This window comes from Mesoplodon bidens (genome assembly GCF_964165515.1).
Source record: "Mesoplodon bidens genome assembly, chromosome: 15".
Lineage (NCBI taxonomy): Eukaryota > Metazoa > Chordata > Mammalia > Artiodactyla > Ziphiidae > Mesoplodon > Mesoplodon bidens.
In genome coordinates, this window is record NC_138171.1 from 63119989 (window position 1) to 63145909 (window position 25921).

The following is a 25921-nucleotide window of genomic DNA, read 5'->3' on the forward strand; positions in this document are numbered from 1 at the left end:
GGTCACACCTCCTTTTCCTGGAAGTTGGACCCCTCATACCTGTGTACAGCACCCACCCAAGAAGTACAGCCTTCTGGGCAGGTGGCCGGAGAGCTAAGGCCTCACTGTGTGACCCTGGGCAAGTCACACCACTGCCCCTCCCACAGGCCCATGATCTGCCCACCACACAGGACCAGGGCCACACGGGGCGCTTTGCCACGGGGCGACCGACGTGATGGGGGAGGGGCGGTTTGTTGTGATTCTCTGCCGAGACTCAGCCATGGTGGTTCTGGACAGTGGTTCTGGGAGGCTGACCCTGGGCTGGTGGCCCGAGGAAGGACTGGCAAGTCCACCCACCCATGTGGGATGGGCAAGGCCTCCCCTTGCAGAGGGCATGGGGCCAGTCACCCTTATCCACAATCAGAAAAGTGAAAGATTTTATTCTGGGGAGAAGCTGACAAAAATACTCATCTGTGATATGGGGGTGGGGCCAGGGATGCACTGGCCAGTATCCCCCAAGGCGGTGTAGGTCATCTGGGTCAGGAAGAGCTCAGCCTCATTTGGACACAGTCCTTGGAGAAAGAAAAGAGAAGTCAGGAGTGGTTGCAGGTGAGGAGCAGGAGGAGGGGGAGGCAGGGCTGGGGACAATCGGTGGGGAGGGGCAGGCATGCAGCATCCAGGACTCCTTTGGCTGCCCTTCCAGAGGACCCTCCTCCATGCCAGCACCCTGGCTCCCCCAGGGCGGACCCCGGGCAGCTTGCCCACCCCACTCCCTGACTCGCTCCAGAAGCCTCTGGTGGATGTTGGGGGGAGCCATGCCCCAAAACCATTCAGAGGGAATTTTTTTTTTTTTTTTTTTAAGTCTTTGTGGAATGTGATAGAAGTATCAGAAGCACAGAAAGGGTAGAGGGCGCAACTGGACAACCTAGGGGATGGAAAGGGAGAAAACGCAAAACAGAGGGAGAAGGAGGGACCAGTGAACCGTCCAAGGGGCAGAAACTACACCAGGCTGCAGGACACGCCAGGCAGGCGTGAGCAGGCCGGCCTCTGAACCCCAAATCAGGACGCTTTGACCCCACCCCACCCCGCCAGAGCGGGAACCAAAGAGGCAGAAACAGGCCAAACAGGACAGAGCGGTCCTGGAGGATTCCAGGGCCGTTGCTCCAAGTGCCTCATGGATTAGCCAGAAGTAAATACAAACAATCGGGTTCTTTAAATATCCAACTCATAACAGTAATTACTGGTGGGAACAATCAACAGACAATAAAAAACCACGCACGCAATAAAATTTGGTTCCCATGAGAAAATTGGTCCTGGTAGAAATAATGGTCCCCAAAGAAAATGGACAGTGGTGTTAGCTGTAATTGGAACTGATTCTGATAAAATCATTTCAGCAAAATAAAAAGGAAAGTGATTGTTTTTAAAACCACTTTGTGCTGTATTGAAAATTGGTCAAGGAATTAAATTGGTTTAGTGGGACATTCAATCTAGAAAGCTGTGTTCTCCATGAAACGTAGCATGAGAAGGATTGTGTTACCGGTATTTACATGAGAGTTAAAACAGCTACTGGATCAAAATGAGTCCCTTATGGAGACCCTCCCCTAAGTCCAGGGCCCCTGCACCTTCCCCAGACTAGGCTCAGGGCAGGGTCTCCACCTGCTGGGGGGAGGGGGCGACGCTGGCACTGCAGGCTCACAGCTTGGTGGGCTCCTTGGTGGACTGCATGCCAGCTCGGGACTCGAGGCGCAGAGGCCTTGGGTGCCCGGCAGGCCCTGGGGCCGGCTGGGGATCCTGCAGGGATGGCATCAGCTGTGGCAGCAGTGGCAGGGGAGGCAGAGACGGAGGCTGAGCTGGCATGTCGGCTGGGGGCCTGAGGTGGCTGAGCCCATGCTGGTGCGGGGGGGCAGGCTGCTGGGGGGCAGGAGAGACCCACGATGTGTCCCAGGGATATTCTGGAGAGAGGCTGGCCCGATAGGGTCATCTCCACTAAGGAGAAGAGAAGCCCCAAGACTGGAAGTGCTCCACCTCTGCTCACCCAGTCCAGGCACCTGACACTTCCTGGGTTTGGGGGGCGACCCAAGATAAACGAAACCAGAGGTGGACACAGAAGTGGAGTAGGGCAGCCGAGAGGACACAGGACTTGGAGGCCAGGATCTGGGCTTCGGCCCAGCTCTTGCATTCCCCGGTTCACAGTCGTGCGCCTCAGCTCCCCCACTTTAAAATGGGCTAGCTGTGCCCACCTCAGCATCCCGGTTAATGGGATAAGGACTGGGTGAGATGAGAAGGGAGGAAGTGCTTTGTATGCTGTAAAGTGCTCTCAGATGCCTGGTACGTGGTAATGTGACCAGAGGAGTCATGAGCTCAGTTGCCCCCAACTTGGCTCATGGGCCCTCAGCAGAGAGGCCCGAGGGAATGAACAGGCTCCCTCATCCCAGCTCTGCAGCCGGCTGGACCCCAGGGCACAGACACCTGGCTTGGACCCCAGGGATGGCTTCAGCCAGGAAACCTGGCTGAAGGGTAAAGCTGAAGCCCAGGATGGCTGGAGGCCCCGGCCAGGGTGCTGGGTGCCAGGTGGGGGCCACTCGAGGGATCTTCTCTGGCCCAGGTCCGGGTAGGGCAGGTGAGATATGGATGAGGTGGGGTAGGAGAGCCCCAGGCTGGGACGGGGGGCCCAGAGACCCTGCCAGAATCCCACCTGGGCCAGGGAGTTGGGGGGCAGGTACTCACAGGGGTAGATGGCAACAAATAAGGCACTCGGGCGCGCACCCTCATATGGGCTTTGAGCTGGGGGATGCAGAACCTTAACAGCTCGGTGGAAAAGAAAGGGGAAGAGACAGGAGCTGGTGGGGGGCGCTTCCAGGGCTCTGCCCCAGCCTGGAGGCCCTTTCGCTCTGGTGGGACCTGCCCTGCTGCCCCCCGCCCCCCTACCCCCTGCCGCCTCTTCACACACCCAATCCCCACCCAGTCATGCATGGAAGACCCTTCCTCCCTCCCCACCTTCGTGAGTATAGAGTTTCTAAAGGCTGAGATGTCAGAAAAAGGCTTTTTGAAAGTAACTCAAAGCCAAGGAGGAGAGAGACATTATTTTAGCATGAAAAGATACAGGTGACGTGCTGGCCAGCCTGATAGTTCTTCAGCTATTCCCACCAGGACCAGGCCACCACAGTGCCCCACCCCACCTTCATCTTCTGTGCATGCACATTTTTTTGAGGTAAACTTCACATAAAATTAACCATTCAAAGTGAACAATTCAGTGGCATTAAGTGCATTCACAAGGCTGTGCAACTGCCGTCTCCATCTGGTTCCAGAATACTTCATCACCCCCAAAAGAAACCTGTACCCATGAGGCAGTCACACACACCCCATTCACCCCTCCCCCGAGCACCCAGCAACCGCTAATCTGTTTTCTGTCTCCGTAATTTGCCTGTTCTGGAAACATCATGGAAGGGGGGGTCACACAATATGTGGCCTTTGGAGTCTGGCTCCATCCTTCACTTTTGAACCCAAGGCGTCCCTTTCTCCCTGTCCAGCCAAGAGTCACCATGACCGGCCATCCAGACCAGAGACCACTGTACGAGGTGGGAACGTGCAGGGAAAAGAGGCCATGACAGCGAATATGCAGGAAGGACGGGGGTGGGGGGTGGTGTTAGGGGGTCACAGACGGCTGAGCAGGGCACCAGGTCTGGAGGGGACGGGCCAGGCCTCCCACCTGAGACGAATTACAGGGGCACGAAGCTCCTTCCCATGCAGGACCCCGATGGTTCCTTCTGCTTGGATGGCTGTGTCCCTCCCTGGCTGTCTCCTGACCTTCATTTTCAGAGAGTCCTTCAGACCACATGCTCCACAGGGACAACCCCCCGACCCCAGTCATTCTCTCCCCTATTTCCATGTTTCATCTTTTTTTTTTTTTTTGGCCACACTGCACGGCTTGTGGGATCTTAGTTCCCTGACCAGGGACTGAACCTGTGCCCTTGGCAGTAAAAGCACTGAGTCCTAACCACTGGACCGCCAGGGAATTCCCCATGTTTCATCTTATTCACTCGCTGAACTTAATCATTTCATTTCACCACCCTTCGTGGAGTAAAAACTCTAAGGGGGCAGTAACTTTACTTTGACCTCACCAGGTCTCTCCAGCGGCATCCAAAACACACCTGGCACCAAGGAGGGCTAAGGACTGACGGGCCGAGTGACCAGGGCCGTGTGGCAGCAGGAGGTGCCGTTCAGCTCCGCCTTTAAGAAAGAACTCATCAGGGCTTCCCTGGTGGCGCAGTGGTTGTGCCCCGGTCCGGGAAGATCCCACGTGCCGTGGAGCGGCTGGGCCCGTGAGCATGGCCGCTGAGCCTGCGTGTCTGGAGCCTGTGCTCCGCGACGGGAGAGGCCACAACAGTGAAAGGCCCGTGTACAGCAAAAAAAAAAAAAGAAAGAAAGAAAGAAAGAACTCATCGTTCAGTTCTGGAGAGCACAGGGAGCCGACAGCCTCCACCTGTTAGCACTCGGGTCTGTTAGCATCTCTGGCCAAAACGGGAGCACAGGGCCTGGCCATCTGCTGGGCAGTATTTGCTTGGAAGGTCCCCACTGGGCTGGCCTGGACTTTTTCAGGTTTGCACACTGTCTGAGGGTCTCTCTTTGTTAACGCCTCCCCATCCCAAACCTACTGCATTCCTAACTCTGCCTCAGGGTCTGTGCCCTGGAGGACCCAACTGACACAGGGGACCACACTGATTCCCCATTAGCCTTTGGGATCCAGGTAGCTTGGGTCATGTCCCTTGAACCTGAGCTAGGAACGACCTCCCATGTGCTTTGCAGGTTCGGGGTAAGAGCAAAGGCCCAGTTGAGGATCACTCCCTGGTCCCCACTCTGATCACCGGTTGGCACCCGGATCCCTCCACAGGTCAGAGGTAGGACCTGCTGACCAGCCAACCAGTGAGACTGACACACTGCTTCCCTCCAAGGTGAGGCACATGAGCCTGGGATACAGATTCAAAACCAAGACCCAGTGAGGCCTGGGAACCCAGCTCTGAGCCTGCACTCTCCTTGAAGGCCCACAGACACCTTGGATGCAGAGGCCCAAACCCGAACTTGCCACCTGATCCCAATATCTGCTTCTCCCACGACCTCCTCCACGGCTTTCCCACCTCTGCGAGAGCCAAAAGCCAAGCAGCTGGGAGGCTCCCGATGGGAGGGGACATTTGAGCCCTGGCAGATGAGAAAGGTTCCCCAGGGATTCCAGGCAGAGCACACGGCACATGCAGGGGCTCAGACGGGGGTAACAGCCTGGATCGTTGAGAGAGCAAGCAAGCAGTTCTGGGAGGCTGGAGGCAGGGAGCAGACGAGGCTGGGGCGGGGAGTGACCAAGGGGCCCTGCAGACCAGCCAAGGAGATCGGACTCTGGGGACAATGCACCCCAAGACGTCCCTGTCCTAATCCCCAGAACCTGTGACTATGTCACCTTACATGGCAGAGGGGGCTTTATAAATGTTATCAAGTTAAGGACCTTGAGGTGGGGAAATGATCCTGGATTAACTGGATGGGTCCAACGTAATTGCAAGGTCCTTATGAGGGGAGGCCAGAGGGTCAGAGTCAGAGAAGGAGATGTGAGGACAGACATTGAGGTCAGAGAGATGCACTCTGAAGATGGCAGAAGGGGCCACAAGCCAAGGAATGTGGGAGGCCTCTGGAAGGACACGGAGTCTCCCCTTGAGCCTCAGAAGGAACCAGCCCTGCAGACACCTCGATCTTAGCCCTGTAAGATTCACTTCCGATTTGACCTCCAGAACTAAGATAAAATAAACTTGAATAGTTTTAAGCTCGTTTGTGGTAATGTCACAGCAGCCATAGGACACTCACCCAGCCGGGTTCTGAGCGGGGGAGGGGCCTGGTCAGGAGTGGGTTTGAGACCATTCACTCAGTGCTGGTGAGGACGGTGAGGCTGGTGAGGCATGTCCCCCTCCATCTGCGCCCCTGCTGCCTCTGCCTACCTAAGCCCTGCCTGTACTTAGCCCCCCTTCCATTGAGACCTCTCTGGAAGTCCAGCCTCATGCTGGGGGCACTGCTTACTAGGGATCAAGGGTTCCTCTGCCCGGCCTGAGATCCTGACCACTGTGCAGGCATCAGGAGGGCACAGGCTGGCTGGACGGCCCTTGGTGGCCCTGTGGGCAAACGATGGATGGATGCATCTGGGATCAGGCTGGACCTGGGAGGGGGGCTCACATCAGCTAGTTTAGGTTTAGATATTGAGTGTGTTTTGGATTAGAATTTCTTTTGAGTAAAAAATGCGCAGTAAGACAAACTGGTCAAAAGATCCAGCCACAGGTGGGTTTCAAATTGATTCCAATTTCTGGTTAGACTTTGTGGCCCCCAAGCAGGATAAAGCAATTGAGGCATCCTGATCCACTCCTGCTTTGCTGCATGGGTCTGGAGAACAAACAAGCCCTGGGGAGAAGAGCCCCATGCTCTTGATGACAGCCCTGGGGAGCTGGGTGGGGACGCCATCCGATGGATGACTGGAGACGAAGGTCGGGTCTGTAGATCACCCTGACCCCTCCCCCAACGGTGGGCTCCCGGCAAGCGACCCTCACCCGCTCATTTGTGCAGTGCCTCACCAGCCGGTGCAGGGTGAGAGGAGGCAGTGCAGGGCCTGGCAAGAAGTTGAGCTCATTAAATATTGGCCACCATTGCTGTTATCCTGCCTGGTGATCCCAGGGGCCCAGCCCAAGTCTCTTCTCGACAGCATCTGTGTCCGGGGGCATCGTCCAGGTGGAGCCATTAACACTGCAGGCCCACATCCATGCCCCAGGGGGAATGCAGGGTTCAAGATGGTGACCTGCCCCCTGGACCAGGGAAGGGGCCTGTAGTGAGTTGAATGGCAGCTGCCCCCCTGGAACCTGTGAATGTGACCTTGTTTAAAGAAAAGGTCTCTGCAGATGTAATTAAGTGAAGGATCTTCAGATGAGGGCATCTGAGTTAAGAGACAGAAGAGGAGGAGACACAGGGAGAAGCCACATGAAGAAGGAGGCAGAGACGGGGGTGATCCAGCCCCAAACCCAGGAATGCCTGGAGTTCCCAGAAGCTGGAAGAGGCAGAAAGGATCCTCCACTAGGGCCTTCGGAGGGAGCACGGCCCTGCCGACATCTTGATTTTGGACTTCTGGCCTGCTGTACTGTGAGAGTTAATTTCTATTGTCTTAAGCCGCCCAACTGGTGGTCATTTGTCGCAGCCCCGGGACACTAAAGCAGGGTGCTGTCCTCTCTGTCCAGCACACCCAGGAAAAGAGTCCCCTTTCCTTTGCTTAGGTGCCTGGTGGTTGTTCTCAAGTCAATGGAGGCAAAGTGGGGTGAGGAGGGACACCGTGGACGGAATTTAACCCCCTGACCACTTTGTGGCTCCTGGACCAGCCCCAGTAGGGCAGTGTGTGGAACCCCTCTTCCCAGAGCGGGGTAACTTCAAAGGGGCAGGCAGAGAAGGTATTGCTGGCCCAGTGCAGGAGCTGAGTCCCGGGGTCCCCGGTTGGAGCCAGCTGGAGCCAGGGCCTCGACACTGCAGTAACCAGAGCAATTCATTCCACATCTCCCGCTGGCCCAACCCTCCCCAACCCGTGACAATTAGGATACAGGCCTCCAGTCTGTCCTGGCGTCCTCCTCATCACGCCCAACCCCAGTCCGATCTTCCCACTCCAGGTAGACTCACCTTCCCGAGTTCCTAAGTGTGCCTGCCTTCCACCCACCACAGGGCCTTTGCACTGCTATTCCCTTCCCCCGGCTCACTCTGCTCCCACCTGATCCCTTCATCCAGCTAAGCCTTATTCCCTTTTCAGAGGCCTCAGGACAGCAGTCTAGGACCTCCTCCTTGAACCAGTGTCCCTTGTCACAACTCTCCCGTCACCACCCAGCATTCCTTCTTTGGGGAGGCCATCCGGTACCCCTCCCCAGCATCCCTTGTCACAAGCTGTCCCAGTACAGTGCCTGGCATACAGTAGGATCCCATGTTTGCAAGTGGCTGTGTGAGGAGCCCCCAGTCACGGATGTTGCCGGCTCTGGGCCCCACCTGCACCACACTGGGCCTCACAATGCCCAGCAAAGGCAAGACACGGGGCAGGGGTGCCCAGGAAGCCCAGAGGCTCCTCACCTGCCAGCTCCTTCTCTGCGTCGGTCAGAGGCTGCGCCCTGTCCTTGCTGTTCATTCGGCCCTTGTACAGGATCCCGTCCGCTCCCAGGATGTCCACCTCGGCCTGCTGGGTGGCCCGGGGCCCCGGGTAAGGGAGTGTTCACAGAGGCAGCAGGGCCTGGCTTAGCCCAGGGTTGCCCAACGCCAGGGGCTGCAGCCTGACTCATGGACTCATAGTCCAACAACTCGGGGTCCCCGTAGGGGTAGATTGTCGACAAGTTACATGATTTGAAATCAAGGTTGGTGTCATTTCCGGTGCCGTCACCCCAGTTCTGCTGGGAGCCCAGCGAGTCCAGGCTCCCCTCCAGGGCTGCAAGGTTCTGGAGCTTCTGCAGCCGCTGCTGTTCCCTGGGGCAGGGCAGGGGGGTCAGCAGCCACTTGGAGACCCCTCTGCCCCAGAGGAGCCTCAGGTTGGGTCCGAGGGCCTGGCCTGTAGCGAGGGAAGACTGGAATTTCTTCCAGCTTCAGCTTGGGTGATGCAGCCGGGCAGGCCTGGGGCCTGGTATGTGGATACAGACAGGCACCGTTGGGGCAGAGGGGAAAACTGAGACCCATGTTCTCCCAGACCTGGAGCCCTGGTCTGGCCTGCCAAATGCAGGCTCTTAACCTTTTTTTTTTTTTGGCCCCACTGAGCGGCATCTTAGTTCCCTGACCAGGGATCAAACCGGCGCCCCCCTGCAGTGGAAGCACGGAGTCTTAACCACTGGACTGCCAGGGAAGTCCCTCTTAACCTCTCATCCCAAGAGGGAGTCAGGCGAGTGAGGGTGGGGGCACCGGGCACAGGCCCACATGTCCCTCCCCTTCATGTGGCTGAGGCTGCTATTCAGCCATCACTCCCCTCCTGGCCAGACGTACCCTCAGGCCTGGGGGCCTGGGAGCCAGAAGCACCCATGAAGCTGTGGGGTGTCAGGGGATGAGGGGCAGGGCTGGGGCCCAGGGAGCTAGCTGTGGGCAGAGGAAACCTGCAGGTTTAGGCGCCAGAGCCCGCCACTCACTAGCTGTGAGACCTCAGGCGGGTTGCTCAAGCTCTTTGAGCCTCAGTTTCTTCAACTGTGAAATGGGATGATAGCAGAATGACCTCAGAGGTTAAGGTGTAAGGATTCAACGAGGTCAGTCTGTCACAGAGGTTGGCACAGTGCCTGCCCGGCTGCAGCAAGCCCCACGGAGGACCCAGGGTCATGACTCACTTCTTCCAGCTGAAAGCAGGCCCATCAACCCTAGCTCACAGGGGGGCGTGAGCTTTAAATGAGAGACTCTCCCTCCCTTAACAGTTCTTGGCCCATGACAGATGCCCGATAACCTGTCCGTTCCTCTCCCCATGAGCACCTCACATGCCCGTCTGCAGCCCCACCACCCAGGACAGCTCCCCTGCAGACGGCTGCAGTGCCCCGGACAGCCTTTGCATCTTGGAACTGGAGTTTGCATCTCTGTTGGCGCCTGGACTCCCACCTGCTCACCTCACCTGTTGCCGCTACAGGTACTCGTAGCTGTTGGCACTGGCCGGCCGCAGCCACGACAGCAGGCGGGCACTGCGGATGGTGATGAGTTGCCTGTGGAGGACAAGAGCTAAGTGGGAGGCGCACGTGGCCAGCAGAGGGCCCAGCTTCCACCTTTTCCAGGAAGCTCACCCTCAAACACGGCCTTCCCTCTACAAAGATCCACAGCATGGGGCCACCATCCTCTTCATAAATCATAAAGAACAGCTGTTCTGATAATAAAAGGAAAACCGCCGAACAGGTGAGTCCTAGAAGTGGGATGCAGGTTGGAGGCTGGCAGGGGTGGGTGGAGGGGGATGGGGAATGATTGCTTACGGGCACGGCGTTTCCTTCCGGTGGGTGGAAAGGTTCTGGCACTAGATTGAGGTGGTGGCGGCACAATATTGTCAATGTACTAAATGCCCCTGAACTGTTAACTTTAAAATGGTTAATTTATATTATGTGTATTTGACCTCAGTACAAGAAATAAAAATAGTAAAACATCAGCCTTCTGAGGAGCTGGAACTGTTCTACATCTTGATCTGAGTGGTGGTTACCAAGGTGTGTACACATGTAAAAACTCATCAAGTTGTAAAACAAACGTTTACATACTTTACTGTATGCATGTTAAGCCTCAATAAAAATTTAAAGTCATGCATATTGTCAGCATTTTAGAAAGTATAGAAAAACACAAAGAAATCACTGTAACCACTGTAATCAAATATTTTGATATGTGTCCTTCCAGTATTTTTCCATGTTATGTTTTTTTAACAAAAATAGGATCATAACACACATCCTACTTGTTTTTTTCATTTAATTTACTGCAAACATTTTTCCAGGTCATTAAACATTCTTTTGACTGTGCCATCCAATATGGCAGCCACTGGCCACATGTGGCTATTTAAATTAACTAAATTTATTTAAAAATTTTTTTAATTTTAATTTTTATTTATTTATTTTTGGCCACGCCGTGCGGCATGTGGGATCTTAGTTCGCCGACCAGGAATAGAACCCATGCCCCCTGCAGTGGAAGCACAGAGTACTAACCAATGGACCACCAGGGAATTGATGGAGTGTTTTTTTAAAAAGTTACAGAAATCATAACATTTTACTCAAATATTTTAGTCAATTTTCTTACATGCCTGCAATACCATTATCCCATCTAACACAATGAGCAGTCATTCCTGACGTTGATCTAATTCCCAGCCCATTTTCAGAGTTGGAGCAACTGAACCAGGAAACAAAGTAAGTGTCCTCGTGTGTTGCATTTGGTTGTTGTGTCACTTGAGACTCTCTTAATCTAGAACAGTCTCTGTCCCACTTTTTTTCACCCTGCCATTGAATTATGGAAGAAAAACAGGTCAGTTGTTCTGTAGATAACTGAGTTACTCCGGCTGTAATCCTGCACTGATTTGTATGATTTCTATGACAAGTGTGTTCCATATCTGTTTTGCTTATCGTCATATCCTCGCTAACCAGCATCAGAGGTACCCAATAGGTGGATGATGAGTGAATATATCCTCATTTTACAGATGAGAAAACTGAGGCTCGAAGAGGTTCTATAACTCAAGGCATACTGCCAATCATGGTGGGGCTGCAACTCGGACCCAGAGCTGCCTGATTCTAAACCCAAGCTCTTTTGTCCTCACCAGCCACCCCAGCTGCAGAAACCACACAACACTGAAATGGCTGGCCTGACTGCTCCTGTCTCTCTATTGGACGGTACACATTAAGGCTATGACTTCTTATCAACATTTCCCCAGGGTCAGGCTCAACACAAGTGATCATTAAATGATGAATGAATAAACGAATGACCAGCAGGACAGGACACCCCCTCTGCCCGCCATGTCCCTTTGCTTGCGTTATAGTGGTCAGCCTCCAAGATGCTCTGCAACTATAACTCTTGGTATTCACACCCCCATATGGTCCCCTCTCGCACTGAACAGGGCTGACCTGTGTAACCAACAGGATACTACAGAAATGATGGAGTGTGACTTCTGTGGCTAAGTCATCAAAGATGTTGCAGCTTCTGTCTTGCTCTCTTGGACCATGTGCTCTGGGTGGCCCACTGGCTGCCATGTTGTGAGGCCAGTCAAGCAGCCCTAAGGAGGATCTGTGTGATAAGGAAGTGAGGAGCCTTGTCCACAGCCACGTGAGGGCGCCATCTTGGAAGCAGCTCTTCCAGCTCCAGTCAAGCCTTCATATGACAGCAGCCCTGGATGACATCCTGACTACAGCCTCGTGGGAGACCCTGAGCTACTGAGCTAAGCTGTTCCCAAATTCTTAACCCTCAGAAACTGTGAACATTTGCTGTCTTAAGGGACTAAATTTCAGGGTAGTTTGTTACACAGCAGGTGGTGACTAATACAGGGGTCCTCACCTTGGTGCGTAGGTCTTTGTCCAGCTGCTCCACAGTCTTCTCCCAGTCATCCTCATTGGCCATAACCCTGAACAGCATGCCCTGAATCGTCTCATTCAGCTCCATCGCCACTGCGTCCAGGTCAGCCCGGCTTCCCTTGCCTGCCAGGGAGCGTCTGTCGGCTTTCTAGAGAGAGATGGACTCAGGGAGGCAGGACTGCTGGGGTGGGAGCAGGAAGAGGCTGGGGGAGATCAGACCACTTTGGTCAGTTTTTCTAGTTTGGGACCCTGGATACCCAGCCTTGGCTTAAATTCAACCTTGGGGTCTCGGCTGGCTCAAACACAACCATTAGATCGAAGCCAAGGTTTCCTGTGATGGAGAAGTTGGGGCATGGTTTTTAATTCACATAAATTGTCACAAACTCTAATTCAAAAAGATATATGCACCCTATGTTCATAGCAGCATTACTCACAATAGCCAAGACATGGAAACAACCTAAATGTCCATCAACAGATGAATGGATAAAGAAGATGTGGTATATATATACAATGGAATATTACTCAGCATTAAAAAGAACAAAATAATGCCATTTGCAGCAACATGGATGCAACTAGAGATTATCATACTAAGTGAAGTCAGAAAGAGAAAGATAAATACCATATGATAACACTTATATGTGGAATCTAAAATATGACACAAATGAACCTATATATGAAACAGAAACAGAATCATGGACATAGAGAACAGACTAGTGGTTGCCAAGGGGGAGGGGGTTGGGGGACGGATGGAATGGGATGTAACTATTATATATAGGATGGATAAACAAGAAGGTCCTACTGTATAGCACAGAGAACTATATTCAATATCCTATGATAAACCATAATGGAAAACAATGTTAAAAAAAGAACGTATGGGGCCTCCCTGGTGGCGCAGTGGTTGAGAGTCCGCCTGCCGATGCAGGGGATACGGGTTCGTGCCCCGGTCTGGGAGGATCCCATATGCCGCGGAGCGGCTGGGCCCGTGAGCCATGGCCGCTGGGCCTGCGCATCCGGAGCCTGTGCTCCGCAACGGGAGAGGCCACAACAGTGAGAGGCCCGCATACCGCAAAAAGAAAAAAAAAAAGAAAAAAAAAAAAAAAGAACGTATGTATATATGTATATGTATAACTGAATCACTTTGCTGTACAACAGTAATTAACATAACATTGTAAATCAACTATACTTCAATTTTTAAAAATTGTCACTAATCCTGAGTTAACTGAAAATAGGAATTGATGGAACAACTTTTGAGAACTTCCCCCAAACTTTCTATACGATAAAGGTGGAAGGAGACTCCGGAAGTCTGCCTGCCTTTGTCTTGGCTGGATGATTCCATTATCCTGGTGGGAAAGCTGGGCTCAGAATGGGGGGCGGTGGGGAGAGGAATCTCTGCTCACTCACCTCTTTCAGCTCCTGCTCCATCACACTTTTGTCTTCCTTGTACATTTCTAGGTTTTTAATCTGAGAATGGACAACCTAAGAACAGAAGCAGAGGGCATGTCAGCTATCCTCGGAAGTCCTGAGGATAGCCTCTACCTCCCACGTCCACCCTAGGAAGGGACAGTGGGGCCAGGTGGACAGCAGGCAGGGTGGCACATTGGAAGGCTTGGGCTCCAGGTGCCCAGACCAGAAGGGAAGGAATGTGGGACTTGGCACAAGACGTCCCCTTGGAGGTGGCCTCACAGAACTACAGGTGGCTACACAGGAAAGGAAGGAGGACCTGAGGAAGGAAAGCATAAACAAACGCTGATGCTTTGGGTCCCTAGATGTTTAAGACAAGTGCATCTCTTCTGATCTGTAATGGGGTCCCCGTGAGAATGACAGTCTATTCATCCACCAAGCACTTATATGCCACACATGCTGTGCCCCAGGGTCAGGGGAAAACCTTATTTCCCATCCCCATGACTCCATGAAAAACCAACTCCCTGCATTAATTCTGCCCTCTCTCCACTTACTGGGCCCTCCTTATGACAGCAGCAGCCAGCTAACCTGCTTGGGAAGAGCCTCACATCCAAAGGGCCATGTCCCCAGAGGGTAGGGTCACTCCTCCTCCAAAGCTGGCAGCAGGCTTCTACTTCTCCCTACATATCTGGTTTCCCTTTTACCCTCAGAAACAGAACCCCTAACTTTTAGCTGGCATCTGGCAGACCAGAATCATGACTATATTTCGCAGCCTCCCTTATAGCTTGATGTGACCACTGAGGTGTAAATGGAAGTGGGTCAGTGTCCTCTTCACTGCTGGCTTGGAAGCAGAGTTAATGACTGGAGTGCCAGCAGCCATTTTGGACCATGTGGTGACCTTGTGAATGGAAGTGACACACCATGGAGTTCAATACCAGCTCTGAGTTTCTTGAATGTAAAAGAGAGATACACTTATGCCTTAAGTCAGTTATTTGGGAGTTTTATGTTATTCAAAGATGAACCTAGTTCCTTTTTTTAATATTTATTTATTTATTTTGGCTGCGCAGGGTTTCAGTTGTGGCATGCGGATTTCTTAGTTGCAGCACGCATGCAGGATCTAGTTCCCCGACCAGGGATCGAACCCAGGTCCCCTGCATTGGGAGCGTGGAGTCTTTACCCACTGGACCACCAGGGAGGTCCCAAGATGAACCTAATTCTAATTAATGCAAAGCTCCTTCACATCCACCTTGCCCCAGATGGGTCTCAAGGTCTAGGATGGATGGTGGAGATAATGGAAGGGAGATCCTGCTTCAGCCTCATGTCAGGCTGCTTCCTCCAACACCACATTAGTAGGGAGCTGACTTCTAGAGTCACCAGGCCCAACATGAACACTTAGATCCCCACTTGGTTCTTCCTAGTTAAAATCTAGAAACAAAGAGGAGCCGGGAGCCTCTAATTTCCACTGCCACAGTAACCTGCGTACTGGGTTGACTAATGTCCTCCCCAGAATTCATGCCTGTCCAGAACCTGTGAACATGGTCTTATTTGGAAATAGATCTTTGCAGATCTAATTAGTTAAGATGAGGTCATACTGGATTATGGCAGCCCACATGGATAAGGAGGCCACGTGAAGGCACAGATATACACACAGAGAAGAAGGCCACGTGACAATGGAGGCAGAGACTGGAGTGATGCGTCTATAAGCCAAGGAACACCTGGAGCTACCAGAAGCTGGGAGAGGCCAGGAAGGATCCTCCCCTAGAGGCTTCAGACAGAGCAAGGCCCTGCCAGCACCTTGATTTGGGGCTTCTAGCCTCCAGAACTGTGAACGAGTACATGTCTCGTTTTATGCCATCCAGTTTGTGGTCATCTGTTACAGCAGCTGCAGGAAACTGGTACACCCACTAAGTGGCAGAGTCGGGATTGAAACCCAGGCCTATCCAACCACAATAGCAGACTGCCTCACAACTGGCTGGTTACTCTGCCTGAATCTGTTTCCTCCTAGTTCAAATGGCATTAATACCATTCCTGTCCCAAAGATGCTGAGGGGACTAGAAATGGCATTTTCCTAGGAGAGCTGGCATTTGATACACATCAGCTGTCTTATCCGTCCCCTCCTGCACCAAGCCAGAGCCTTAGATATAATAGTTTGTTCCAAGAATGGCTTTGGAATGCAGCCTGTAGCTTATAAAAGACACCTGTCCACTTGCAAAGGGCAAATAATGTTTTCACATTATTTGAGTCAGTAAGAAAGAGTTCTATCCTCACTTATTTTCCTGCTGGGTTCTTAGTGGGAAACACTCCAAGAGGGGCACTCTAAGGTGATGGAAACATTTCCATCTTGATTGGGTGGTGCTGACATGGGTGTACCAAGAGGCAAAAATTAATCTAGCTCTTACACTTCAGGTCTGGGCATTTTACTGTGCATAAAGCATACTTTCATTAAAAGCAAACAAATACTACCGCTCCCCCGCAAAAAACACATAAGGGCTTTGGCGCTGTCCATCTTGTTGACTGCTGTATCGCTGGGCCCTGGAAGGGCACCTGGCACACAGTGAAGGCTCAGTGACGTTGGCTGAATGACTCAGGGAATGAATGGGGATTTCTCGTGCCACCTGTTACGTCCAGAACATTTTCTCCCAGGCATCCAGGTAATGCAGTAAGAGCGGTGTTTCCTCTCTAGTCCCGATGTTGCGACAGTACCAGGGCAGAGGTGTCTGCCCTCCCTCCTTCCTCTACTGGAAGGGCTCCACGAGCCTGCTGATCTCTTGCAGCCCATGTTCATTTAAGAACTATTTAACGAAGCGTGCTGTGTACAAAGCCCAGCTCCTGATCCTTCCAGGGTTCACTTTTATAAGCAATTAGTTCTTGCTGGAACAACGGGCAGGAAGGAAGTCTGGACAAAGGCTGACTTGATCCATTTGGTCTGTTTGGCCAAACTCCTCTTGAGTTTCTCTCAACGAGTGACGAGTGACAGCTCCTTGGAGGCAGATCCTACACCCACCCCCCACCCCCCACCCCGAGCAGGGCAGGACGTGGTGCTGGACACACATCAGAAGTGCTGAAAGAACTGGCCCTGGTCTCTGACCAGGAAGGACACCAATAGGTCCCTAGGACATGGCATCCCAGTCTCTCTGAAAAGCAGTGGCTAAATGAGGGCGCAGAGTTGGCAGGAGACTATGTAGTTCCTGATCCTGGTGCTCACGAAAGTCTGGGCCTGAAACCGTGTATTGGGAGCCCACACACGGCCCAGGCACCCTCCTTTCCCCGCTTGGGCTGGGTATCGGCTCACCTTCAATGAGCTCCTCTCCCATCCAAGTTGCCCTGTGCACGCTAGCCTGGTCACTCCGTGTGACCACCTTGGGAGGGGGAGCTGTGCCCTCCCCTTTCGCTCCCCACACCCTAGTGCATCCCACCAACGGCCCCCTGACTTGGAATCAGAAGCCCTCTATGGAAATCACCTCAGGTGGATCTGTTTGGGATTTTGTCTCTTTATACCCTGGGGGAAAGGTCATCTCCTCCCACCGGGAATGACTTTGATCCTTTCCCCAAGGGTCTGGGATGCCTCTGGGACGAGGCACAGATGGGACTGGTCCCGAGGTCAGCAGGGCAGGGTCATCAGGCCAGCTCAGTGAGCACAAGGGAGAAGGTGTCTGGTTGAAAGACCCCCGGGAGGTGCTCTGCATCGTCCTCGCATTTCTCATCAGACTCTGCTGTTCTGGACAGGCCCCACGGTGTGAGAACTCAGAAACAAGCCAGTTTAGGGGAAAGGTTATGAACATGAACAGGTGGCTCAAGAAATCCTCTTATCCACTCATCGATTCATTCAGCACATTCTAAGCCTTCACTTTGCGCCAGGCGGCTCAAGAAATCCTCTTATCCACTCATCGATTCATTCAGCACATTCTAAGCCTTCACTTTGCGCCAGGCACCCTTCTGGCGTGGGTGACCCAAGCAGTGAATGAGACAGATCCTGTTCAGGCCCTCTTGTTTATGTGTTGGGGGTGTGGGTGGCAGGATTTGTTTGCTCTTCATGGAAGTGTAACTTACACACAGTAAAATGCCAGGAAAGTGTCCCTGGTTCCCCTGCCTTCAGGGTGTCTGTGAAATCTTTGGGGAGAATCTGAATGTCCCGATGAGGAATCCTCCCTCCTCTGGGCCCTTCCGGACCTCCGAACCTTAAACTCATCCAGGCGAATCTGGAGCTTGTCCACTGCCCTGTCCAGCATGAGGTGGTGGTCCTTTATCATCTCTATCTGGTGGCCCCAAATTCTCTCAAGTTCTTCATCCTACAAGGAGGAGACATAGACACAAGAGGCCTCTGCTTCTGAGGTCGCCATGGCCGGGAAGGGACTTCAAGAGTGTACCAGACCAGGGCGTCCCCAGCCTGCCAGCCAACTGCCACTTTAGACACTTGTCAGGGGGAACCATGTGGCCGCCCACCCCTGGGAGCCTTGCACCAGCGGGGGCAGATCTGCCTCCCTTCTGGGCCCCACTCCCTCCCCAGGGCTCCTTTCAGACATTTCTCCAAAGATGATATACAAATGGGCAATAAGCACAAGAAAAGATGCTCAACATCATTAGTCACCAGGAAAATAAAAATCAAAACCACAGTGAGATATGCTAGGATGGCTGTCATCAAAAAGACAGAAAATAAGAAGTGTTGGTGAGGATGTGGAGAAATTGGAATCCGTATACACTGCTGGCAGGAATATAAAATGGTGCAGCCTCTTTGGAAAACAGGCTGACAGTTTCCCAAGACTGAAACACAGAGTTACCATGTGGTCCAGCAATTCCACCTCTAGGTATATAGAAATGAAAGCCTATGTTCACAGAAAATCTTGTACAGCAATGTTCATAGTGGCATTATTCCTAATAGCCAAAAGGTGGAAACAACCCAAATACCCATCAACTGATAAACAAAATCTGGTCTACCCATACAATGGAATATTATATGGCAAAAAAAAGTACTGATACATGCTACAGATAAGCCTGAAGACATTATGGTAAGCGACTTCCGTGGTGGTCCAGTGGTAAAGAATCCACCTTCCAATGCCGGGGATGCAGGTTCAATCCCTGATCAGGGAACTAAGATCCCACGTGCCACAGGGCAACTAAGCTCACATGCCGCAACTACTGAGCTTGCACACCTCAACAAGAGAGCCCGCATGCCACAAACTACAGAGCCCACGCGCCCTGGAGCCTGCAGGCCACAACTAGAGAGCCCATGCACCCTGGAGCCTGGGCGCCACAACTAGAAAGAGAAAATCCATATGCCACAACGAGGGAGAAGCCCACGCACCACAATGAAGAGCCCACGCTGCAGTGAAAGATCCCGTGTGCCTCAACGAAGATCGTGCATGCCGCAACTAAGACCCGACGCAGCCAAAAAAATAAGAAAAAAGAAAAAAGAAAACAAAATTACAAAAAAAACCCTCAAAAAACCTTCTACTCCAGTATAAAATAAAGATTAAAAAAAAAAGACATTATGGTAAGTGAAGAAGTGGGGCTCAAGGAGGTGCAGAAATGGAGAATGACAGCTAATGGTTAAGGGGGTTCTTTCTGGGCTGTTGAAAATGTCTTAAAATTGACTGTGATAGTTGCACGACTGTGAGTACACTAAAATCACTGCACTGGATACTTCATTTTAAATTGAGGTATAATTGACATATAACATTATGGTATACTTTATTTTTTAAAATAAATTTATTTATTACTTATTTTTGGCTGTGTTGGGTCTTCGTTGCTGTGCACGGGCTTTCTCTAGTCGCAGTGAGAGGGGGCTACTCTTCGTTGCGGTGCACGGGCTTCTCATTGTCGTGGCTTCTCTTGCTGCGGAGCATGGGCTCTAGGCGCACAAGCTTCAGTAGTTGTGGCATGTGGGCTCAGTAGTTGTGGCTTGCGGGCTCTAGAGCTCAGGCTCAGTAGTTGTGGCGCACGGGCTTAGTTGCTCCGCGGCATGTGGGATCTTCCCAGACCAGGGCTCGAAACCGTGTCCCCTGCATTGGCAGGCAGATTCTTAACCACTGTGCCACCAGGGAAGCCCCCAGTATACTTTAAATGGATGAACTTCCTGGTATGTGGAATATATCTCCATAAAGCTTTAAACAATAGCATTTTTGTTTTAACTGGGGGAAACTGCAACACTGTCTATTGGATGGTATTCACGAGTTACTGTTAATTTTTCTGGGAGTGATAATAGTATTAAGAGACCAGTTTTCCAAGGCCTTATCTGCTGTAGATAGAAAAATGCTTTTCAGAGAAATCTACAAGGTCCAGATGCCCCACCTATGCAGGGATGCTTCCCCCTCCCCTTGTATCTCTGGGTGTAACCAGGGGACCAAATCACCTGAGCAGGAATCATACCCACCCCTCCCTTGGGTAACTACAGGGCAAACCCAGAAACGATGGCCTGGTGGGCCGCTCCATGGGTAGGGGCTGCACAGGAGAGGAGGAAGTCTCTTTTCTCGTGGGTCTCCTAGGACCTGCAGTTAAAGGTTTCCCACCCCAGATCTAGCCTGTTTCTCACCAGGGGTGCCATGCCCCAAACTCTGGACTGTGTTGGTGGGAGAACAGCCAGGAAGGTCCCACTTGGCCCCTCAGGCCACAATCAGGGCTGGGATGGAGCCAAGTTCAGGGAAGTGAATTCTAGAAAGCTGCCCTTCTTGCAAGCAGAATGTCCAGACATTCATTCTCCCTCTGTCTTTCTGTCTCTTTCTCTCTGTCTGAAGATGGCTTCAAGAATGTAGGTTCGACCTGGGGTCCAAGTGCTTCCAGAAGCTTTCAAGGGCTGATAAGGGGGTCCAAGACAAACATCCCCTTGAACAATCAGCTAGACTGGTCTACAAGGCCTCAGAGCCAGAACTTTGGGAAATGGGAGTGCTCACACCACTTCCTTCCCAGGGAAGGAGGAATGCAATAGCCCTTCCTGGCACCCTGGGAAGAGCACTGCCAACACAGGAAGTTCATTACTATTACTGCAATAACTTTCACCTTGATTCTCTAAAACCCCAAAGTGTCTTCAGTGCCCTTAAGCTTTGCTTTGAAATTCTCAAAAACCAATTTAAATTTAAAAACATTTTAATTGTGGGATACACAGCAGGAGATTTTGGTTGGGGGAGTAAAATGGGGTGGGGGTTTTGAAATTTCAAAAAAAAAGCAGCAACAGGTTGTTACAATCCCCTAGTGGGACACACAAGTTTATTTATGGAAACGGGATTAGCCAGAACAATCTTAATAACAAACGGTGGACATGGCCCCTGATTTTCCCCTGTGAGGCCAGCCGGGGTTATCATAACAGATGAGATAACCTGAGATAACTGAGGCCTCAAGGAGACAGCCAGGGGCTTCTGAGCAGCTTTCTAAAACTCCTGTTCAGGGCTGCCTGGGAGATGCAGGCAGGGCCTGGGAACCTGCAATTCTGGAAATGCTCCCTGGCGCCGGGAGCCTGGGTGAGTGCCCCCCTGGAGGTTTCACGGCAAGCAGAGAGCCCAGGTTTTCTAAGCAGTTCTCAATGGGGCGATTTGGCCCCCAGTGGGCATTTGGCAAGTCTGGAGACATTTCTGGTTGTCATGACTATGGGGCATTCCTGGCATCTAGTGGGTAGAGGCCAAGGATGCTGCTCAGCATCCCTCAGTGCACAGGACAGTCTCCACCACAAAGAATTATCCGGCCCCAAATGTCAGTCATGCCGAGGGTTAGAAACTGCAATCGATTTAAGCTTGCTTAGTGAGGACCTGCTGCCCTGCCCGAGCCCCCCAATCCAGCAATGTGCTGACCAAGAGCACCACCCCTTGTGCTGCACCTGTGGGTCCTCCCAAACCTCTCCAGAAGCCCCCTTGGTGCCTGCCCTAGTTTCCAGGGCACCGTTCACCCCATCTGGGGTAGGTGCTGGGGCTGGGAGGCTTGTCTTTCCCCATGAAGGGTGGCATTTGGTCTGCCAGCCTGGCTGACGTGGGCCGGAGTTGGGGGGACGGTGGTGAGTGGGCTGTAGATTCTTAGCTAAGCAGCTTGCACAGCCCTAGAACCAGCTACCGTGGCAACCCCGACAATGGGTCACCGTGGTAACCCTGGCAACCTCAGCCAGTCTGGGACTTGGCGACATTCTCTAACTGTGGTGGGGACATTCCTAGGTGCACAAACAGTCCTCTGAGGGCGGCATGACCAGTTCCGAACCTGTCCACCAGCACCCTGTGTGAGCTGGCTGGGCCACTCTGGGTACTTGTGCATTCTAGGAGACTTCATCCATCAAGGCAGGCCGGGGGCAGGCTGCTCCGGAGGGGCTGGCACCTTGGACATCGTGTCCACCTCTCCAGCTTTGAGGCCCCTGTAACTGCCCTCAGCCACCCCTGCAGCCTTCTGTGTCTCTAGTAACACTTCTTGTCTTAAAGTCTATCCTGTCTGATGTTAGTATAGTAGCTCCAGCTCTCTTCTGGCTACTGCTTGTGTGGAATATCTTTTTCTATCCTTTTACTTCCAACCTATTTGTCTTTGAATCAGTGTGTCTCTTGGAGATAGCATATAGTTAGATGATCTCTGCTTTTTGTGCGTGCGGTAAAACACACATAACAATACTAAAGTGAACAATTCGGTGGCAGTTGGTACATTCACAGGTTTGTGCAGCCGTCACCACTATCTAGTTCCAGAACATTTTCATCGCCCCAGAAAAAATCCCATACCCACCAGCACTCAACTCCCAGCCCCCGGCAACTGACATTTTCTGTTGCTACAGACTTGCCTATTCTGGGCGTTGTCTATGAACAGAATCATGTAGTGTGGTTCTCTGTGCCTGGCTGCTTCCACTGAGCACGAAGATTTATGGCTCACACCGTGTCGCTTTGCCTCTCGCCTGCGTCAGCCCATCTCGGCCAGAACGGACATCCAGCTCTGTGCTAAGCAGTTCCCATACTTTATCTTGTTTGGTTTTAATTGTTGTAACAATCCTGGGAGGAGGAGGCCGTGGCCATCCCTCACCCCTTCCAGGGGTAAGTGGCATCTCAGCACCCACACTCCTATGCCTTCCAACTACCCACTCGGCCCAAGTTGGCACTGGCTCCCCATTTTCTAACTCTGTGACCCCGAGTGGGTTACTTAACCTCTCTGTGCCTCCATTTCCCCATCTGTAAGTGTGGGATAATGACAGCACCTGCCTCTTAGAGTCGTTAAGAAGATTAAAGGAGTGAACAGACAGAGCATCCAGCTCACCTGGCATGCAGTGAGCGTTTGTCCTCAAGATCATTCCCCCGGGGACGGAGCCAGTGGAGGAGTGAGGGTGAAGGGGACAGTGAGGGGAAGAGGCACAAGGCCCAGGGAAGTCGGGCTGGTGGACTCTGCCCTGTGCTTCTCGTGGCCTATAGAGTCTCTCAGTTCTAGGAAGGGATCTTGCATTATCTGTTTCTGTCACCTCTACAAACACCTGCACCAGGGCTCCCACCTTTTTCAGCCCCCAGGTTGGACGTAAAGCCTGGTGGCCCCTGTGTATTGATACCTTTGGGGTGCCTGCCAGTCCAGGCAGTGGGAACGGGCCCCCAGGAGCTCTAATTCTTAGGCACGACCCTGCCTGCCTGGCCAGGAGTGGACACCTGACCCCAGGTGTGCCATCTCATTCTCTTACCCAAAAATTATAACCAGAAGACCTGGAGACTGGCAGCTGGAAGCTGAGACAAGTTAAGGGCTGTTTTTAAGATGCAGGAGATCTACGAACACTTCCTCCCTTTGAGGCCTGCCCACCCACTTCTTCCTTGGTGCCAATGAGAAACCCCAGCATCCTTCAAATAATACACTGCTTTTGTTTAAAAAGAGCCTCAACTCAGGAATTCCCTAGTGGTCCAGTGGTTAAGACTGGGTGCTTTCACTGCAGGGAGCCCGGGTTCAATCCCTGGTTTGGGAACTACGATCCTGCAAGCTGCACGGCGAGGCCAAAAAAAAGAGTCTCAAGCCAAATGCCCAGCAACAGGTGAACGGTTAAACCCAATGTGGTCTGTCCCTACAATAGAATACTATTCAGCCATAAAAGGGAGTGAAGCACAGACACAGGCTACAATGTGGATGAACCTGGGAAACATGATGCTCAGTGAGAGAAGCCAGACACAAAAAGCCATATATTGTATGATTCTATTTATATGAAATGCCCAGAATTTGGTAAATCTTTAGAGCCAGAAAGCAGATTAGCATTGTTGGGGTGGGGGGAGGAGGAATGGGGAGTGATGAGAACACAGGGTTTCCTTTTGGAGCCATGCAAATGGTTTAGAAGGGGATAGAGGTGGTGCTTGCACTACATTATCAATGTACCAAATGCCACCCAGCTGTTCACTTCATGTTATATGACTTGCACCTCCATTTAAATAAGAGGAGTGTTAACCTAAGACATCCTGGAATGACTCCTCCGTGTGATGGATGTTCTCTGTTGCCCCCGCACATCCATCCCCTGCCCCTACTCGGTGCCCTCAGAGGCTGACCCACAGGCACTGTGCTCTCCATACCCCTGGCGCTCTGACTTCTGGCCCTCTTGTTTGGCCAATGGGAGGAAGGGAGAAGAGAGAGGCTGGGGTATTTATTCTTCAAAATCCAACTCTTCCCCAAGGCTACAGCTCCTGATGGATAACTGTGTGCTGGGTGGGGAGGCAGGGGAGCAAGGGGTCCAAGGTGGGTCCTGAATCAGAAGGCCTCAGCTCATCCCTGTTCCACGGTCACTGGCTGCTGCACCCGCAGCAAATCAATGACATTTCTTTTCTTTTCTTTTTTTTAAATTGGAGTATAGTTGCTTTACAATGTTGTGTTAGTTTCTGCTGTACAATAAAGTAAATCAGCTATATGTATACATATATCCCCTCCCTCTTGGACCTCCCTGCCCCCCCATCCCAGCCATCTAGGTCATCACAGAACACTGAGCTGAGCTCCCTGTGCTATACAGCAGGTTCCCACTAGCTACCTATTTTACACATGGTAGTGTACTTATGTCAATCCTAATCTCCCACTTCGTCCCACCCTCCCCTTCCCCGCCATGTCCACATGTCCGTTCTCTACATCCACGTCTCTATTCTTGCCCTGCAAATAAGTTTGTCTGTACCATTTTTCTAGATTCCACATATATGTGTTAATATATGATATTTGTTTTTCTCTTTCTTACTTCATTCTGTATGACAGAGTCTAGGTCCATCCACATCTCTACAAATGACCCAATTTCGTTCCTTTTTATGGATGAGTAATATTCCATTGTATATATGTACAACATCTTCTTTATCCATTCACCTGTTGATGGACATTTAGGTTGCTTCCACGTCCTGGCTATTGTAAATAGTGCTGCAATGAACACTGGTGTTCATGTGCCTTTTTGAATTATGGTTTTCTCAGGGTATATGCCCAGTAGTAGGATTCCTGGGTCGTATGGTAGTTCTATTTTCTGAGTGTCAGTTTAGTCACCTACAGGTCCTCAATTATCTTTTTTTCATTGAGGTGAGATTCACATAACATACCATTTGAGGGCTTCCCTGATGGTGCAGTGGTTGAGAGTCCGCCTGCCGATGCAGGGGACACGGGTTCGTGCCCTGGTCCGGGAAGATCCCACATGCCATGGAGCGGCTGGGCCCGTGAGCCATGGCCGCTGAGCCTGCACGTCCGGAGCCTGTGCTCCACAATGGGAGAGACCACAACAGTGAGAGGCCCGCATACCGCAAAAAAAAAAAAAAAAAAAGAAAAAAATACCATTTGAAAGTGTACAGTTCAGTGGCATTTACTGCTTTCATAGTGTTGTGCTCTATTTAGTTCTAAAATCACCACCCCAAAAGGAAACCCTGTAACCACTAAGCAGTCCTTCCCCATTTCCTCTCCCTCCAGCCCCTGGCAACCACCCATCTGCTTTCTGCCTCTACGAATGTGCCCACTCTGGACATTTCACACAGTGTACGGCCTTCTTTCCTCTACACTGATGAAGGATGGAAACTTGGAGCTTCGGTTCTGCCTGAGTCCAAAGCCGAACTCCTCTCCTGGTTAAGGGCAAGGCCCCTCATCAGGGGTACCAGGTAGGGGTGAACAGCCTGTCAGGAGAGCCAAGGGGGCAGGCAGCTTCTGGAGTCCAGGCGGCTTACCTTGGCCATGGCTTCCTCATTGCCCTCCACTATCTTACAGAGCTTTATCAGGTTCCACAAGTCTTGGGCGGGCTGGCCAGTGCCCTGGCTGCCCTCCAGCAGCTGGGAGGTGGAGGGCAGTTCCCGCAGCATGGCCAGCTGGCTCTCCATCTTGTCCACACGGCTCATCAGGTGGTCGAAGACGTTGCCGAGCCTCTTCATGGGGTTAAGGATGGGCTGGGAGTCTCCTTCCCGGGGCATGAACATGGCTGGTGAGGTGTGGAGGAAGTCCTCAGCCCCTGAGAGGACCTTCTCAAGGTCAGCCATGTGGATGTGCTCCAGGATATCCTGGAGCAGGAGGTGCAGAGCCTTGAAGTTCACCACCCCGCACTGTGCGCTGGCGATGTTGACCAGCTCCGAGAACGTGAGCAAGAAGCTCAT

At 52.0% G+C, this 25921-nt stretch overlaps 1 protein-coding gene across 1 annotated transcript; it reads right to left on the reverse strand.

Moving 5' to 3' along the window:
* Positions 1-1671: 1671 nt before the first annotated feature.
* On the reverse strand, positions 1672-25921 carry LOC308628346 (uncharacterized protein C16orf96; the record flags this gene model as incomplete). Its single annotated transcript, XM_081255168.1, is given in 12 exon segments — positions 1672-1838; positions 1841-1890; positions 2703-2787; positions 8104-8206; positions 8310-8490; positions 9600-9613; positions 9617-9692; positions 9954-9994; positions 11998-12162; positions 13416-13490; positions 17594-17704; positions 25502-25921. Coding segments are annotated over 12 exon segments (1488 nt in total).